The sequence below is a fragment of the Salmo trutta genome, chromosome 25, assembly GCF_901001165.1.
Source record: "Salmo trutta chromosome 25, fSalTru1.1, whole genome shotgun sequence".
NCBI lineage: Eukaryota > Metazoa > Chordata > Actinopteri > Salmoniformes > Salmonidae > Salmo > Salmo trutta.
Genome location: NC_042981.1, coordinates 29,540,186 through 29,560,043, shown reverse-complemented (window position 1 = coordinate 29,560,043; position 19,858 = coordinate 29,540,186). Strand labels below are relative to the sequence as shown.

Here is a 19,858-nt window from a genome sequence, read left to right as displayed (position 1 = left end):
CCCCAAGCCAACTAGGTGAAAAATCTGTTGATGTGCGCTTGAGCAAGGAACTTAACCCTACTTGCTTCTGTAAGTCCAACAGATAAGATACAACAGGGAGCCCTCTTCTGGTCTTCATCAATAGAGGGCTGCTGAGGGATGGCTCAGTATGACAAGGCACTCGTTTAGTGAGATTATGACAGATGCACTTTGACCTGACTTGGATAAATGTCAAATCAAATTTTATTGGTCACATACAAATGGTTAGCAGATGTTATTGCGAGTGTAGCGAAATGCTTCAAGTGGGTTTACAGCTACAGGTATACATAATGACCAGAAGGACAGTAGAACTATAGAACTGTAGTATTTTGGGTGTGAATACAAGGGTGAGTAAGCCTTATTCACACTCCGGCAGGAGAGTCTTTATGGAAATATATTTAATTTCTGCTAAATGGTAAAGTGCTCCATTAAATCTTTCATTAGATGTCTCGCCCAGTGGCAGGCAGTGGCCACTTGGCCAGAGCCCAAAACAAACCCACTCTGAGTTAGTCAGAATTAGATTCAGGGAGAATCCTCCCCTCCAACATTTTAGTAATTTAGCAGACGCTCCTATCCAGAGCAACTTACAGGAGCAATTAGGGTGCCTTGCTCAATGGCACATCAACAGAATTATATATATATTCAGGACTCTGTCCTTCAAAGATAATTTGTAAAAATCCAAATATCTTCATTGTAAAGGGTTTAAACACTGTTTCCCATGCTTGTTCAATGAACCATAAACAATTAATGAACATGCACCTGTGGAATGGTCGTTAAGACACTAACAGCTTACAGACGGTATGCAATTAAGGTCACAGTTATGAAAACGTAGGACACTAAAGAGGCCTTTCTACTGACTCTGAAAAACACCAAAAGAAAGATGCCCAGGGTCCCTGCTCATCTGCGTGAACGTGCCTTAGGCATGCTGCAAGGAGGCATGAGGACTTGCAGATGTGGCCAGGGCAATAAATTGCAATGTCCGCACTGTGAGACGCCTAAAACAGCGCTACAGGGAGACAGGACGGACAGCTGATCGTCCTCACAGTGGCAGACCACGTGTAACAACACTGCACAGGATCGGTACATCTGAACATCACACCTGCGGGACAGGTACAGGATGGCAACAACAACTGCCTGAGTTACACCAGGAACGCACAATCCCTCCATCAGTGCTCAGACTGTCCGCAATAGGCTGAGAGAGGCTGGACTGAGGGCTTGTAGGCCTGTTGTAAGGCAGGTCCTCACCAGACATCACCAGCAACAACGTCGCCTATGGGCACAAACCCACCATCGCTGGACCAGACAGGACTGGCAAAAAGGGCTCTTCACTGACGAGTCGCGGTTTAGCCTGATGGTTGGATTCGTGTTTATCGTCGAAGGAATGAGTGTTACACCAAGGTCTGTACTCTGGAGCGGGATCAATTTGGAGGTGGAGGGTCCGTCATGGTCTGGGGCGGGGTGTCACAGCATCATCGGACTGAGCTTGTTGTCATTGCAGGCAATCTCAACACTGTGCGTTAAAGGGAAGACATCCTCCTCCCTCATGTGGTAACCTTCCTGCAGGCTCATCCTGGCATGACCCTCCAGCATGACAATGCCACCAGCCATACTGCTCGTTCTGTGCGTGATTTCCTGAAAGACAGGAATGTCAGTGTTCTGCCATGGCCAGCGAAGAGCCTGGATCTCAATCCCATTGAGCACGTGTGGAACCTGCTGGATCGGAGGGTGAGGGCTAGGGCCATTCCCCCCAGAAATGTCCGGGAACTTGCAGGTACCTTGGTGGAAGAGTGGGGTAACATCTCACAGCAAGAACTGGCAAATCTGGTGCAGTCCATGAGGAGGAGATGCACTGCAGTACTTAATGCAGCTGGTGGCCACACCAGATACTGACTGTTACTTTTGATTTTGACCCCCCCCTCTTTTTTCAAGGACACATTATTCCATTTCTGTTAGTCACATGTCTGTGGAACTTGTTCAGTTTGTCTCAGTTGTTGAATCTTGTTATGTTCATACAAATATTTACACATGTTAAGTTTTCTGAAAATAAACAAAGTTGACGTGTCTTTTGTTGCTGAGTTTTATATATATATATATAAAATAATTGTTTTATACTCATCCAGGGTGTGTAGCAGTGCAGTGTGCAGCAGCACCCGTAATTCACATTCCTGTGCTTTCCTCCCCACAGACACAGACAAACAGGACTTTCTGGACTGCTTGACCGCTCTTATGTGGAAAACTGTTATGAAACTACCAGATTGTCAGAACAAAGAGCCCATATACTAAACCACCTGAATACTGAGCATAACAGGTCTCTGACAGCAGAGCCAGCCTTCCACCCACGATGTGTCAGAGCCATAGCCTCTAGCTACTCCCTTCCCTCATACCTCCACCTGCCCAGAGCAAACACATTCCACATAAGACAGGCTTATTTTCTAATCAGCACAGTCTGAGCCTGTACTAGTCAGTCAACAACTACTGTGTGAAAAATATATCAACTACAACAATACTTCACAGAGATCTAACATCTAATATTTTTTATCAAAAGTGTAAGTGTGTGTATAAACATGGCCTTTGGATTGTCATTTATAAAATCTGAGACAATGGCTAATGACAGTATTAATGATGTATTAGTGATAAAATGAGGAGTGCCCCATTGGATGTATCCTGTCTTACTGTAAATTCTGTGATTGTGCTTATTCATACTGTTGATATTGGGACAGAGCCAGAAGAGGGTGTGGGAATAACATTTTAGCTTGACCTGTTGCAGACAGCTAAAGAGCAGGGTTATCACATCTCAACAAGTATACTTTTAATGTTTTTGTTACTGAGAAACTCAGGGGGGGGGGGTCATCACACAATGGACCAAATAGATGGTCATAATAAATGAATGAGACGATATTTAAAGGTGCATGTATATCAACATGATACAGAGGCATTCCAGCAAGATTGGGAACAAAAGGTGGGAGAAATGAAAGACTTCGATGAGAGAGGAGTTGGGGGTTCAGGAGAATTTGGAACAGGGAAGCTTCACGGACGCCAATAAAGCTAACCTCAGATCTGATTCCAGAAAAAAGTAGGAAGCAAAAATATGACATATACAAGTAAATGCCAAAGTAATGGAAACACTTGAGTAAATGAGCGATACAAAGTATATTGAAAGCAGGTGCTTCCACACAGGTGTGGTTCCTGAGTTAAATCTGCAATTAGCATCCTATCATGCATAGGGTTATCTATAAAAATGCTGGGCAGGGCATTAATTTGGCCATTATTTTTGCTAACATTGCTATGCCCCCTTAGGATGGCAATGGCCCATCCACAGGGCATGAGTAGTCATGAAATAGTTTTATGAGCATAAAAATGATGTAAACCATATGCCTGTCTCAGTCACCAGATCTCAACCCAACTGAACACTTATGGGAGTAAGAATGGTGTCGCTTGCATCCCTCCAATAAAGTTCTAGACACTTGTAGAATCTATGCCAATGTGCATTAAAGCTGTTCTGACCCAACGCCCCATTAAGACACTTTTTGTTGGCATTTCCTTTACTTTGGCAGTTACCTGTACATAGCACTGTTTTGGAGTAAAATGGGTGAATGTGTGTTTCCATGATCCATACAGATAAGATTAAATCACCTAAAATTCTGTCAACCACAATGAAATCCATCAAATGTGATGTGACGGGACACAGGTCGTCTCTGGTCATTAATCTGTGAGTTACATCAACAATTTAGTTTACCAAAGCTTTTAAGATTTTCCTCCTCTCCAAAAAGTGCTGAATTCCAGAGACTCAAGACTAAACAATATGAGAGAGCATACCTCTTTTCCTCCCTCTACAAAGTCTTGGGAGAGAAACCACTGCTACTGCTCCAGGTAGTTCTAAGCAATTTATTTAGGATCTATTGATCTGGAAGGCAGATCTTTTCCCGTTCATTGCAGCATACGCAGAATTATGTTTTTGATTTATCCCACGATCCCTAGTCCCCTAGATGAAGCTTATGTTGCCTCTCTTTACAGGCTTGTTCCTGGCACATTAACCAGGGCAATAACTATGCAGAATGGATGGCAAAATAAAGACCTAAGGACAGACACAATTGTCTGGTACCAAAAGAGCTGTAACCAGGCTGCAGGAACATCAACATGAAGCACTCAGCTGAGTTTGGACCAAGCAAACTCACCATGTCAATGCTGTGAACCTAGTCTCCCTATACGCTTGTTTCTATTTCTGACCAACACAATCAAACTCTAGAACCATACTCTTACAACATCTAAATGAGTGGGTTCTGATTAGTTTAGGGGTAAATCTAGAGGTAGAACACATAAATCTAGTCTGAGAACAGAATCATGTCGTTGTTTAGGTGGTGGTTTTCATAATGAGAGTATCCTCCAGAAGATTTGGCCTTAATTAGCTAACATAAAATCCTATTTGTTCCTCAAAAATGAGGCTGTGTTATATATACAGTACCAGTCATTCCAGGGTCTTCTGTATTTTTACTATGTTCTACGTTGTAGAATAATAGTGAAGACATTAAAACTATGAAACAAAGCTGTCATCAAGGCAAAGGGTGGCTACTTTGAAGAATCTTAAATATAAAATATATTTTGATTTGTTTAACACTTTCTTGGTTACTACATGATTCCATATGGGTTATTTCCTAGTTTTGATGTCTCCACTATTATTCTACAATGTAGAAAATAGTAAAAATATAGAAAAACCATGGAATGAGTAGGTGTGTCCAAACTTTTGACTGGTACTGTATATCCACACTATAGGTTGGAATAATACTGTGAAATTGTTAAAATTATGATAATGCCCTTTTAGTGTAAGAGCTGAAAGACCGCCTGAAATGTCCACCTATTTGGTTGGATGGCCTTCCATGGTGACATCACCATGCAATAAATGAGTTAATAGACCAATAAGAAAGAGAGTTCCAAACCTCTCTGCCAATAACAGCACATTTTCAGTTTTCCACTTCCTACTCAGACCACTCCTAGCAAAATTCTTGCTAGAGAAATTGCCCTTTGGTATGAAGCTATTTTTGACAATTTTTATTGAAAACAATCACTGCAAGGTACTTAATTGTTACCCAGAAATGATTTGATATTGAGATAAAAATGGCTGCATTGGACCTTTAATTGTTTAGCATAATAGTCTCTACTGATGCTTTAATTAAGCACGGATAAGTTGAGTTGTGGTTCACCATGGCAAAGTGTACACAACCAGTTGATAAAGTGGTAGCCCTAAATGAGATCAAGGCATATTTCATAGACTCCAAAAGTAACACCTACAATAAACATCCATACTACCAAATGGGGATAAGGCAGCTACCATTGAAAGCCATAATGTGTGGGGTTGTAAAGAGCTGCCACTTTGAAAAATGACATGGCAAAATCACTGAATCGACGGCTGATGCCCTCTTTTGCTACACAATAAATGAAAGTCACAAACGTCAGTGGATGGAGGAAACAAATCCATCACCCTTTGTTGCAGGGACATTCCTGTGTTCACGCGTTTTTGCCCCTAGAAACCAGCATTTTTGCCATTTGTAATAGTTGTGGTTGTAACTCTACAGAGTCCCAGAACGAGGCCATGCTCAATTGTTTCCAGGGGACATTGGGAGAATAGAATTTGAGGGAAGAATTGCAGTGAGCCATTAAACACTAAAAAGGAACCTTGGGCACAGACAATCAATGGAATTAACAAGTTCCCAAATGAAGAGTAAAATGTGTTCAGCATTCATAAATAAGGTCGTTAAAGACCTAAAAAGTGATACAGCATTAAAAATAAAGTCATTGGATTTACAGGTAACTGACAAAATAAAGGAAACAAAAAACAGTGTCTTAATAGGGTGTTGGGCACCTCGAGCCTCCAGGACAGCTTCAATGCACCTTGGCATATATTCTACAAGTGTCTGGAACTCTATTGGAGGGCTGCGACACCATTCTTACACAAACAATTCCATAATTTTGTGTTTTGTTGATGGTGGTGGAAACCGCTTTCTCAGGCGGCGCTCCAGAATCTCACATAAGTGTTCAATTGGTTTGAAATCTGGTGACTGACACACCCTTTAAACCTCCTATGCTCTTTTGAGACCCCTCTTTCATAGTCACTGAGATCTCTTCTAGCCATGGTAGCCAAAATATTGGGAAACTGGGCATTTTTATACATGACCCTAAGCATGATGGGATGTTTTAATTGCTCAGGGGCCACACCTGTGTGGTATCCCTCATTGGCTCAAGTGTTTCCTTTATTTTGGCAGCTACCTGTAACTCTAGGCACAGTGCAATAAAATAATGACTTGCCTACAGTATAATGTAATGCTTAATCTGACCTAAGGTTAATTGCCCAATGCCCTGTGACATTTTTGCCAGCTGTGATAAGGCTCTTTTCAATTCCCCTACAAACTATATGTAATTGTGTCAGTGCGTGTGCATGCATATCTGTGCATGTGGAATTCCCACTGTGGAGTCAATTGTCCACTTTGAGCATATGTGTGTATTAGTGACTGTATATGAATGTGTGTGTGTGCGCGCTGTGGTGTGTGTGAGTGTGGCTGCTTTGAACTCACAGTCATTTCTTGGCCCTGGTCCAGCAGCTCTAGCTGCAGCTGGATCTCTTGGAGGCGCCTCTCCTGCCCTCTCTTCTCCCTTATATCCTGCAGGACCTTCTCTCCTGGCAACCTGTCCCAGCCAGCCTCTAGATCCTGACAGACACACAACAGACAGTAATGTTCTCATGGGGAACACACCCCTAATCATCACACATGTAGAAGGAGACATTCACTTGACCATAAAAGCAGAGGGGACTTCCATGAGGCAGAGTTGAAACTGTCACAGAGGAAACAGCCATCAAAAGACTTCCACTTAACAATAACTAACTACATTGTATAAAAATGCCATCATTCTAAAGTCTAATTAGTCTGTCTGTAGAACTTCACTGTAATGATGCACTGTAATCAATACAATACAATGCAATGAATCCCAATGGCAGATTTCTGTACAATGTTTTAGATTTATGGGAAAAAATCTGAGACATAGGAGAGTTGAAACCAAACCGTCGTAAGAGCTGAGGAAACTGAATAACCCCATTCCACTTCTCATGGGGTCCAACATAAATCTCATATTTATGGCATGGACTTGTAAGCTGGGGACACAGACTGCAGTATGCTACATCCAAAGCAAATGTTGAAAATGGGTCAGGAGGAAATGGATGAATCATGCCTGGAGGACTATCCAGGGCTGATGAATGAGAAGGCCTCGAGAGCTTGTCATGACCATGGGATCTGTTTCATGGGTAGACCATAGGTCTAGGTAGGTCTTGGTTACAGAGGAGAGAAACTCTGAGCAGGCATCATCATGAGGTCTAGACTCCATAGAGACACAGATATCTACCCCAGAAATCCATAGATCACATATGTTTATAATGTTTACATTACGGTGCTTTCTTGTAAATTATAATTAAGGTGATTCACAGCAATGGGTTCTGACACATCGTACCAAATACTTCAGAAAATACACTTGTACTTAGGTTCCAAAGGGCGTCCTGGAGAGGTCTTTCTTTCCTGCTTTGAGTGACTAATAGATGACCTGTAGTAAGGTCACAATCCAACCCCTAAAATATATGAGTGCACATTTAAGACCTAACTAAGTAAAATAATGGTTGGTTTTAAGAGGATGTAGCCAACCACAGGGTTCTTTGTGTGTCTAACCAGTGATACGCGGTTAAAGTCTCCATATCCTCTGGTCAGCTTGACATGCAGCACTATTTATGATCTAATCATGTGAAATTGATGGAAATATGATGAAAAATAGACATTTTGAGTGAGATTCGCTCATTGTGACATTGTAGGTTATGGGAGAGGCCTGTTCTTTGCAACAAAACAAAAAAAAGTAAATAATTGTTATGACACATTTATGATTTCATATACAAGTTGAGTTCAGAGTTGAGAGCTCAGTAACGACGCATTACACACATTTTGTAAATGTATGTCTGATATAAGACCTCATAACTTCCATAAGTAGTAAACTTAACAGAATAAGTGTCAATCGCAATTCTATTGATATCCACGTTTCTGTCCACGAAATCATCAAGCACTATGAGATTATTTGATCAATTTTAGATTTGAACATAGAAAGGCCCTCTTTTAACACATGGCATGTGGAGTGTGTGTGGCTTCACCTATACATGCCCTGTAGTTTCCCTGAGCCTGAGGGAAACGATGACAACCTCCGTGTGATGTCTCTTTTAAGTGGTTGTTATTAGAGCCCTTCAGACTCACTCACAATGGACTACCACCGTGGGATCAGGTTGCTCTCGTGCACTTGAGTGAGAAACACGCCGACCCAACTAGGCAAAATACAAATTAAAGTCTAGTTTTACTACCTTATTCACACCACTAACTACATGTTTCTAAAAAATGTTTTCTCAAAAATCGTTGGGAAAGACAGACCATTAATTTGGAAAAGACAGCTTATTCTGCCCTACTTTCAAGAAATCACAACCATCGTCAGAAGACTAGATGAGACATACATTTAGGCTTGAAATACCATTGACTTTTTATCACTTATAATAGCCACATAGGCTACATGGGTATCCTGTGCTATTTCTATTGCATGTACTGTAATTAAGGCTAGAGCTATCAATATATACACTATGGAGTCCACAGCATGTGCACATATTTTATCCATTCAACAGCATTTCTTCACAGTGGAAAGACAACTTAGCATGTGTCTGATTAAGATATGCCTAACCTGAGCAAGAGATTCCATCTCTCATTTATTAAGTATTTATATGATTAAGTCAAATTCAATCATTTCAGTTTGACTATTTTCAGTTGCAACATAACTCACTGTAGCCCTGTACACTTGTACCCTCATAAGGGTTGAATGGCAGATTTAGGCACTGATAAGCGCCTACATTGGAATACAGTGGCTGTACAGTAACATGTATACATGACGTCAGAGCTCAGGCTCTGCGCTCCACAACGCTGTATAGGTTTTGACTGTCAGCCATTCAGAACTTGAGCTTGAGCAATGCAAGCAACAATAAGTTGCCCCCATCCCTCCCACTAATTGGCCAACTTTTGCAAATGTTTTGTTGTCCGAGTGAGGGAAATGCTGTAAATTAAGAGGACTCAATGTATTTTGAAAGATGCGACGTGAGTCCAAATGTGCATATCATAAATCTCATGCCATATACAGTGTCAACGTTTATGACCACTATGTTTGATATACAGTTAATAGATGACTTTGCATCATACCCTGGGTTGTTCTGAACAGAACGAGCCTGTTTGTCTATTGTGAATGCACGCACCTGAATCATGACTCCTTTCCATGCGGACCAAAATAATGATATGTTTCTCTGAATTGCCTTTCGAAAGCCTAACACTGTAAGATCATATTTTATAACGTAGCTAGTTATGTTGGCAATAGAACAAGCTTTGAAATGATGCCCACCTGACCCAGATTGCGATTTATAAATGGGCCATTTTTGAATTGCGTAAACTACAGTAATTGTGTGATGGCGGGGAGGAAGGGTTGTGCTCCAAACTTAACAAATGTGCTTGCTCTAGTTCCTCAATGGCACAGCTAGGAAAAAAAAAAAATAAACACCTTATAGTTCAGGGCCATTCAACTAGATTCTTACGGGGGCCAGATATGAAAAAGGTTATTTATAGGGGGGCAGATATTTTCTACATGGGATTACTATTCCTAAAACCAGTAGAAAGAAAACATTCACAAACACAATTATAATCTTATGAAGCACTTTTATTAAAATTAAATGTTGCTAAAAGTTCATATTAAGTGCTTTAAGATTTGCTTAATTCAGTGCATCAAATTGTTTAAATAATGGAAGACATTTTTAACACAGTTTATCTGCATCACATTAATTTGTACTTTCCTGTCCATTTTACATACAGTTGAAGTCGGAAGTTCACATTCACCTTAGCCAAATACATTAAAACTCAGTTTTTCACAATTCCTGACATTTAATCTTAGTAAAAATTCCCTGTCTGAGGTCAGTTAGAATCACCACTTTATTTTAAGAACGTGAAATGTCAGAATAATAGTAGAGAGAATGATTTATTTCAGCTTTTATTTCTTTCATCACATTCCCAGTGGGTCAGAAGTGTACATACACTCAATTAGTATTTGGTAGCATTGCCTTTCAATTATTTAACTTGGGTCAAACGTTTTGGGTAGACTTCCACAAGCTTCCCACAATAAGTTGGGTGAATTTTGGCCCACTCCTCCTGACAGAGCTGGTTTAACTGAGTCAGGTTTGTAGGCCTCCTTGCTCACACACGCCTTTTCAGTTCTGCCAACAAATGTTCTATAGAATTGAGGTCAGGGCTTTGTGATGGCCACTCCAATACCTTGACTTTGTTGTCCTTAAGCCATTTTGCCAAAACTTTGGAAGTATGCTTGGGGTCATTGTCCATTTGGAGGACCCATTTGTGACCAAGCTTTAACTTCCTGACTGATGTCTTGAGATGTTGCTTCAATATATCCATAGAATTTTCCTACCTCATGATGCGATCTATTTTGTGAAGTGCACCAGTCCCTCCTGCAGCAAAGCACCCCAAAAACATGATGCTGCCACCCACGTGCTTCACGGTTGGGATGGTGTTCTTCGGCTTGCAAACCTCCCCCTTTTTCCTCCAAACATAACGATGTTCATTATGGCCAAAGAGTTCTATTTTTGTTTCATCAGACCAGAGGACATTTTTCAAAAAAGTACGATCTTTGTCCCCATATGCAGTTGCAAACCGTAGTCTGGCTTTTTTATGGCAGTTTTGGAGCAGAGGCTTCTTCCTTGCTGAGCGGCCTTTCAGGTTATGTCGATATAGGACTCGTTTTACTGTGGATATAGATACTTTCGTACCTGTTTCCTCCAGCATCTTCACAAGGTCCTTTGCTGTTGTTCTGGGATTGATTTGCACTTTTCGTACCAAAGTACGTTCATCTCTAGGAGACAGAACGCGTCTCCTTCCTGAGCGGTATGACGGCTGCGTGATCCCATGGTGTTTATACTTGCGTACTATTGTTTGTACAGATGAACGTGGTGCCTTCAGGCATTTGGAAATTGCTCCCAAGGATGAACCAGACTTGTGGAGGTCTACAATTTTTTTTCTGAGGTCTTGGCTGATTTCTTTTGATTTTCCCATGATGTCAAGAAAAGAGGCACCGAGTTTGAAGGCAGGTCTTGAAATACATCCACAGGTACACCTCCAATTGAATCAAATGATGTCAATCGGAAGCTTCTAAAGCCATGACATCATTTTCTGGAATGTTCCAAGCTGTTTAAAGGCACAGTCAACATAGTGTATGTAAACTTCTGACCCACTGGAATTGTGATACAGTGAGTTAAGTGAAATAATCTGTCTGTGAACAATTGTTGGAAAAATGACTTGTGTCATGCACAAAGTAGATGTCCTAACCAACTTGCCAAAACTATAGTTTGTTAACAAGAAATTTGTGGAGTGGTTGAAAAACGAGTTTTAATGGACTCCAACCAAAGTGTATGTAAAGTTCCGACTTCAACTGAACATAGCTTCATCTTTTGTTTTTATTTACACTTATGAAACCTTTTTTGCATGGAATATCTCAGTTAACCAAGCAGCATCACATTATTTTCTACAGTGCCTTCAGAAAGTATTCACACCCCTTGACCTTTCCACATTTTGTTATGTTACAGCCTGAATTTAAAATGGATTAAATTGACATTTCTGGTCACTGGCCTACACACAATACCCCATAATGTTAAAGTGGAATTATGTAAAAAAAAAAATAATAATAATAATAATTAAGTATTCAACCGCTTTGTTATGGCAAGCTTAAATACATTCAAGAACTTCTTCAGGCTAGGGTCCTTTTTTCTCAATTTACGCCTGACTGATGTGCCCAAAGTAAACTGCATGTTACTCAGGCCCAGAAGCCAGGATATGCATATAATTGGTACCATTGGATAGAAAACACTTTGAAGTTTGTAGAAATGTTAAAATAATGTATGAGACTATAACACAATATATTGATAAACCAACCGTAATTTTTTTTTTTTTGAGAGCCCATGGCTTACAATGGAAAGTATAGGGGCATATTAATATCCAGCTCCCAGATTGCAGTTCCTATGGCTTCCACTAGATGTCAACAGTCTTTGTTCAAGGTTTCAGGCTTGTTTCTTCCAAAACGAGGAAGAATTATGAGTTTTAGTACTGGGACTCAGAGTTGGAAATCAGTCAATGAAGAGGACGCGCAATGAAGAGGACGCGTACCGGCTAATATCGCTTTCCTATTGAACATACTTCTTTCCGTATGAAATATTATAGTTTAATTACATTTTAGGGTACCTGAGGATTAAATAGAAACGTATTTTGACTTGTTTTAATAAAGTTTAGCGGTAGATTTTTGGATTCCTTTCTCTGCATGTTGAACGAGTGGATTACTCAAATCGATGGGGCCAACTAAACAGACGTTTTGGGATATAAAGAAGGATTTTATCCAACAAAACGACACTACATGTTGTAGCTGGGACCCTTTGGATTGCCAATCAGAGGAAGATTTTCAAAAAGTACATGAATATTTAATCGCTATTTGTGAATTTATGAATCCTGTGCTGGTTGAAAAATATTTTGACGTGGGGCGTCCTCAAACAATCGCATTTCATGCTTTCGCTGTAAAGCCTATTGTAAATCAGACAATGCAGTTAGATTAACAAGAATTCAAGCTTTTAACCGATATAAGTCACTTGTATATACCTAAATGTTTAATATCCAGAATTTGTATGATTATATATTTGAATTGCACGCCCTCCAATTTCACCGGAAGTTGTCGACAGGTGTCTTGCTGGGGTTAGCAAGTCACATAATACGTTGCATGGACTCACTCTGTGTGCAATAATAGTGTTTGTGATTTTTGAATGACTACCTCATCTCTCTACCCCAATTATCTGTAAGGTCCCTCAGTCGAGCAGTGAATTTCAAACACAGATTCAACAACAAAGACCAGGGAGGTTTTCCAATGTCTCCCTAAGGGCACCAATTGGTAGATGGGTAAAAATAGAAAATGCATTGAATATCCCTTTGAACATGGTGAAGTTATTAATTACACTTTGTATGGTGTATCAATACACCCAGCCACTACAAAGATACAGGTGTCCTTCCTAACTCAGGTGCCGGAGAGAAAAGAAACCGCTCAGGGATTTCACCATAAGGCCAATGGTGACTTTAAAACAGTTAGAGTTTAATAGCTGTGGATAGGATAAAACTGAGGATGGAACAACAACATTGTTGTTACTCCACAATACTAACCTAATTGAGTGAAAAGGAAGCCTGTTCAGAATAAAATATATTTTTAAAATCCATCCTGCTTGCAGCAAGTCACTGGAGTAATGGCACCGGAGGGGATGACTCCAGTTTAACGGGCTCCTAACAGACTGCAATTTTTTCCCCTATTGTTTGTATCTTATTTGTACATAATGTTGCTGCTACAATCTCTTAGGAACAAAAATATCTTCTGGATATCAGAACAGCGATGACTCACCTCGAACTGGATGAAAAGTTTTTACTTAATGAGTCCGACGCGAAGGATATATTGCTTCCCGAGACCAGGCCCAAATACATATCATTCACGTGAAGAAAAGACAGAAATACAGCGGACAGATATCGGGGTGCCTTGTGAGAATTCTTCGGAGAGTGAGTAACCCGCCTCTACCATCTGTTCTATTGGCGAACGTGCTATCGTTGGAAAATAAACTTGATGATCTCTGTTCGAGACTATCCTACCAACTGGACATTAAAAACTGTAATATCTTATGTTTAAACGAGTCGTGGCTGAACGACGACATGGATAATATACAGTTGGCTGGGTTTTCCGTGCATCGGCAGAACAGAACAGCTACATCTGGTAAGACGAGAGGTGGGTGGGTGTGTGCTTCTATTTGTCAATAACAGCTGGTGCGCAATGTCGAATATTAAAGAAGTCTTGAGGTATTGCTCGCCTGAGGTAGAGTACCTCATGATAAGCTGTAGAACACACTATCTACCAAGACAGTTTTCATCTACATTATTTGAAGCCATCCATTTACCACCACAAACTGATGCTGGCACTAAGACTGCACTCAACAAGCTGTACAAGGCCATAAGCAAACAAGAAAATGCTCATCCAGAAGCGGCGCTCCTAGTGGCCAGGGACTTTAATGCAGGCAAACGTAAAACCGTTTTACCTAATTTCTACCAGCATTTCACATATGCAACCAGAAAAAAAACCTCTAGACCACCTTTGCTCCACACACAGAGATGCATACAAAGCTCTCCCTCGCCCTCCATTTGGCAAATATGACCATAATTCTTTCCTCCTGATTCCTGCTTTCAAGCAAAAACGAAACCAGGAAGTACCAGTGTCTTGCTCAATACAAAAGTGGTCAGATGATGCGGATGCTATGCTACAAGACTGTTTTGCTAGCACAGACTGGAATATGTTCCGGGATTCAACCAATGGCATTGAGGAGTATACCCCTCAGTCACCGGCTTATTCCACCGGCATCAATAAGTGCATTGACAACATCGTCCCCACAGTTACTGTGTGTACATATCCCAACCAGAAGCCATGGATTGCAGGCAACATCCGCAAGAGCTAAAGGCTAGAGCTGCTGCTTTCAAGGAGCGGGACACTAATCCGGACGCTTACAAGAAATGTCACTATACCTCAGACGAACCATCAAACAGGCAAAGGGTCAATACAGGACTAAGATTGAATCCTACTAAACCGGCTCTGACGCTCGTCATATGTGGCAGGGCTTGCAAACTATTATGGTCTACAAAGGGAAACCCAGGCGAGAGCTGCCCAGTGAAGCGAGCCTACCAGACGAGCTAAATGCATTTTTTGCTCGCTTCGAGACAAGCAACACTCAAGCATGCATGAGAGCAACTGCTGTTCCGGGTGACTGTTTGATCACGCTCTCCGTAGCCGATGTGAACAAGACCTTTAAACAGGTCTACATTCACAAGGCCGCGAGGCCAGAAGGATTACCAGGACGTGTACTCAGAACATGCGCGGACCAACTGGCAAGTGTCTTCACTGACATTTTCAACCTTTCCCTGATCGAGTCTGTAATTCCTATATGTTTCAAGCAGACCACCATAGTCCCTGTGCCCAAGGAAGCAAAGGTAACCTGCCTAAATGACTAACGCCCCGTAGCACTCACGTCAGTAGCCTTGAAGTGCTTTGAAAGGCTGGTCATGACTCACATCAACACCATCATCCCGGAAACCCTAGACCGACTCCAATTCGCATACCGCCCCAACAGATCCACAGATGACGCAATCTCAATCGAACTCCACACTGCCCTTTCCCACCTGGACAAAAGGAACACCTATGTGAGAATGCTGTTCATTGACTGCAGCTCAGTGTTCAACACCAAAGTGCCCACAAAGCTCATCACTAAGCTAAGGACCCTGGGACTAAAGACCTTCTGCAACTGGATCCTGGTCTTCCTGACAGGCCGCCCCCAGGTGGTAATGGTAGGCAACAACACATCTGCCACGGTGAACCTCAACACTGGGGCCCCTCAGGGGTGTATGCTTATTCCCCTCCTGTACTCCCTGTTCACCCATGACCGCGTGGCGAAGCATGACTCCAACAGCATAATTAAGTTTGCTGACGACAAGTGTGGTAGGCCTAGTCACCGACAACGATGGGACAGCCTCTAAGGATGTCAGAGACCTGGCAGTGTAGTGCCAGGACAACAACCTCTCCCTCAATGTCAGCAAGACAAAGGAGCTGATCATGGACAACATGAAAAGCCATTAACATCGACGGGGCTGTAGTGGAGCGGGTCGAGAGTTTCAAGTTCCTTGGTGTCCACATCACCAACAAACTATCATGGTTCAAACACACCAAGACAGTCGTAAAGAGGGCATGACAAGACCTTTTCCCCCTCAGGAGACTGAAAAGATTTGGCATGGTCACCAGATCCTCAAAGTTCTACAGCTGCACCATCGAGAGCATCCTGACCGGTTGCATCACCGCCTGGTATAGCAACTGCTCGGCCTCCGACCTCATGGCACTACAGAGGGTAGTGTGTACGGCCCAGTACATCACTATTTCATTTTCAATAAATGTGCCAAAATGTAATTTTTCTTTATAAAAAAAAAATCACTTGAGAAAAATATATTCAATCAATTTTGAATTCAACAATAACTCAAGGGGTATGAATACTTTCTGAAGCCACTGTATTTTCTATTACGTCATTATTTTCTCTAACTTGTTTTGTTGTTTTTTTAAACATAGAAACCTTTTATGCATGGCATATTGTTAAAAGTTCATTTTAAGTTCTTTAAGATTAGCTTAATTCAGTGCATCAAATTGTTTAAATAATGGAACACATTTGTACTTATAACACAGTTGATCTGCATCACATTAATACAATTTTATTAAAATGTCTGTTTTACATACATAACTTCATATTTTTTCAACATTTTATGCATGGCATATCTCAGTTGACCAGCATGATATTCTGTTCTATTTTCTATTTCTTTATCATGTTGTTCATTTCTCTGACGTTATTATTATTATTTTTTTTTACATTGAAACCGTTTTAGGCATATCTCAATTGACTAGCTTTTGCGGAGAAGTCTCTCTCCCCCACATCAGTAAAGAACGGGTCCCTATAACAAAATGCCCCCCCCCCCCCTCAGTTCATAAAATCTCGTTGGAAAGTTAGCTTTCAGTTACCTAAAAACTCTGACATCACGGGAGTGATCTGTACTGATGATGACTGAATATAGTTGCGAAGTGTATAGAAATTGAGCGTTTTGTTTGGTTTCAAGGAGAAAAGAACATTATTTTAAAAGAAGTCAATTTTTCAATCATGTCAACAACTGTTTTATCCCTCCCCTGTTGTCCCAAATTAAGTCCACTGAATTGATTGAAGATGTCACAACAAAAAAAACACATCTGATACGAACTCCTCATCATACATTTTTGCTAGATATGGGTTTTCTTTCTTGTGGTGGCAATCGAAGAGAAAAGCAACTATCTCCTCCATAAACTCATGTAGACTGCCCTCAAGAGCGTTATTACCCTTGCTTTGCCACCGAACATCATTATGTTAAATGATGTTCTGAGATGAAAGAGCCGATAGGTAGGCAGACAGACCCTGTTCCCCTGTTAGCAGCTCTGATTGGCTGTAAAAGAGATGTTGGGTGATATTGATTGACAGCACTTAATGGGCGGGACTACAAGAAATATATTATCCCATTGGAGAATATTGAAAGAGGGCTCCTTTTGGCACTAAACATCAGAATTTTTGAAGGGATTGTTAGGCTGATTTTAAAAAAATGATGTTCTGAATTGATCAAAAGGCCATTCTAAATTATAAGTTGAATAGCCCTGTTATAGTTGAAGTAATAAAAGCGCATTGACATTACTTAGGAAGTGTGCACCAGTGGAGGCTTCTCAGAGGAGGAAGGGGAGGACCATCCTTAGTGAATTTCAGAAAAATAAAAAGTGAAACATTAAAAAAGTTATCCTTTTAAATATATTCATGTCACCAAATACTTGATTAAAACACATTGTTTTTCAAAGAAGCTCTACAGTAGCCTCAACAGCACTCTGTAGAGTAGCACCATGGTGTAGCCGGAGGACAGCTAACTTCCGTCCACCTCTGGGTACATTGATTTCAATACAAAACTGAGGAGACTCGTCAGTCGAGACCACCTGTTGAAATTTTTCTGCACCCCAGTTCCTGTGTTTTCGTGCATAGTTGAGTCGTTTGGCCTTGTTTCCACGTCGGAGGTATGGCTTTTTGGCCACAAGTCTTCCATGAAGGCCACTTCTGACCAGACTTCTCCGGACAGTAGATGGGTGTACCAGGGTCCCACTGTTTTCTGCCAATTCTGAGCTGATGGCACTGCTGGACATCTTCCGATTGCAAAGGGAAGTAAGCATGATGTGTCTTTCATCTGCTGCAGTAAGTTTCTTTGGCCGACCACTGCGTCTACGGTCCTCAACGTTGCCCGTTTGTGCTTCTTCAAAAGCTTGGACAGCACATCTGGAAACCCCTGTCTGCCTTGAAATATCTGCCTGGGAGAGACCTTGCTGATGCAGTATAACTTGTGTCTTGTTGCTGTGCTCAGTCTTGTCATGGTCTATGACTTTTTTTGACAGTAAACGGTCTTCAGCAACCTCACCTTGTTAGCTGAGTTTGGCTGTTCCTCACCCAGTGTTACTCCTCCTACACAGCTGTTTCTGTTTCAGTTAATGATTGTGCTTCAACCTACATATTGAATTGATGATCATTAGCACCGGTTTGGCATAATTGTTTAATCATACACCTGACTATATGCCTACAAAATCCTTGACTTTGTGCAAGTGTATCTACAAGAAATTATGCTGTTTCGAAGGCATTCTTACTTTACAGCATTTTTTCACACCTGCCTAAAACTTTTGCACAGTACTGTGTGTGAGTGTGTTTGTGTGTATATGTATGTATGTACACACAGTATTTTTTTACTTTCACTTACTTAGCTAGCAAATGCAGCTAGCTAGTTTAGCCTACTCAAACACCTGGTTCATACAGAGAGGAATGCTATGTTAGCTAACTGGCAATGGCTATCCAACACTGGAACTCTTCCAAGTCAAGGTAAGCTTTTGGTTTTATTAATTTGTTGCCACCAGGGCCCGCCGGTGTAAGTGGTAAACTGATTGCTGTACACTATACTGCATGATTGTAGCGGGTTTACTAACGTGTTAGTTCTAGTAGTTATGTTGACTATGACATCAATATGGTGACAACGATGTAGGCTGTGTGTAGCGGTTAGCGGTTTTGGTATGAAAGTTTGGCTTGGAAAGTTTTGTTTTCCTGGTCACAGACAGCTGTTATATTGTGCACTGAAGTCCACAAATTAAGGGAATAGATGAGAGGAGGAGAGTGTCAATGCGAGAAATAATTATATACACAACGAGCAAAGTGATCATGCTGTTTATACAGTTCATTCGGGAAATAATTCTTACCCCTTCCCTTTTTCCACATTTTGTTATGTTACAGCCTTATTCTAAAATGAATTAAATAAAACAAATCCTCATCAATTTACATACAATACCCCCATAATGACAAAGCAAAAACAGGTTAAGAAATGTTTGCAAATGTATAAAAAAGCAAAACACAGAAATATATCTTACTTACATCAGTATTCAGACCCTTTGCTATGAGACTCGAAATTGAGCTCAGGTGCATCCTGTTTCCATTGATCATCCTTGAGATGGTTTTACACCTGTGGTAAATTCAATTGATTGGACAGGATTTGGAAAGGCACACACACCTGTATATATAAAAGGTCCCACAGTTGACAGTGCATGGCTGAGCAAAAACCAAGGCATGAGGTTGAAGGAATTGCCCGTAGAGCTCCGAGATAGGATTCTGTTGAGGCACAGATCTCGGGAAGAGTACCAAAACATTTCTGCAGCATCGAAGGTCCCCAAGAACACAGTGGCCTCCATCATTCTTAAATGGAAGAAGTTTGGAACCACCAAGACTCTTCCTAGAGTTGTCCACCCAGCCAAACTGAGCAATTGGTGGAGAAGGGCCTTGGTCAGGGAGGTGACCAAGAATCCAATGGTCACTCCGACAGAGCTCCAGAGGTTCTCTGTGGAGATGAGAGAACCTTCCAGAAGGACAACTATCTCTGCAGATCTCTACCAATCAGGTCTTTATGGAAGAGTGGCCAGATGGAAGCCACTCCTCAGTAAAAGGCATATGAGAGCCGGCTTGGAGTTTGCCAAAAGGCCCCTAAAAGGACTCTCAGACCGTAAGAAACAAGATTCACCTAGTCTGATGAAACCA

At 41.2% G+C, this 19,858-nt stretch overlaps 1 protein-coding gene across 3 annotated transcripts in view; it reads right to left on the bottom strand.

Moving 5' to 3' along the window:
• The window catches only part of fsip1 (fibrous sheath interacting protein 1), a 63,954-nt gene that overhangs the window by 8,452 nt on the left and 35,644 nt on the right, over positions 1 to 19,858 (bottom strand). For all 3 annotated transcript variants that reach the window (XM_029713594.1, XM_029713592.1, XM_029713595.1), the window contains one exon: positions 6,585 to 6,719. In XM_029713594.1, coding sequence (XP_029569454.1) covers positions 6,585 to 6,719 — 135 coding nt within the window. The remainder of the gene's footprint in view (positions 1 to 6,584; positions 6,720 to 19,858) is intronic.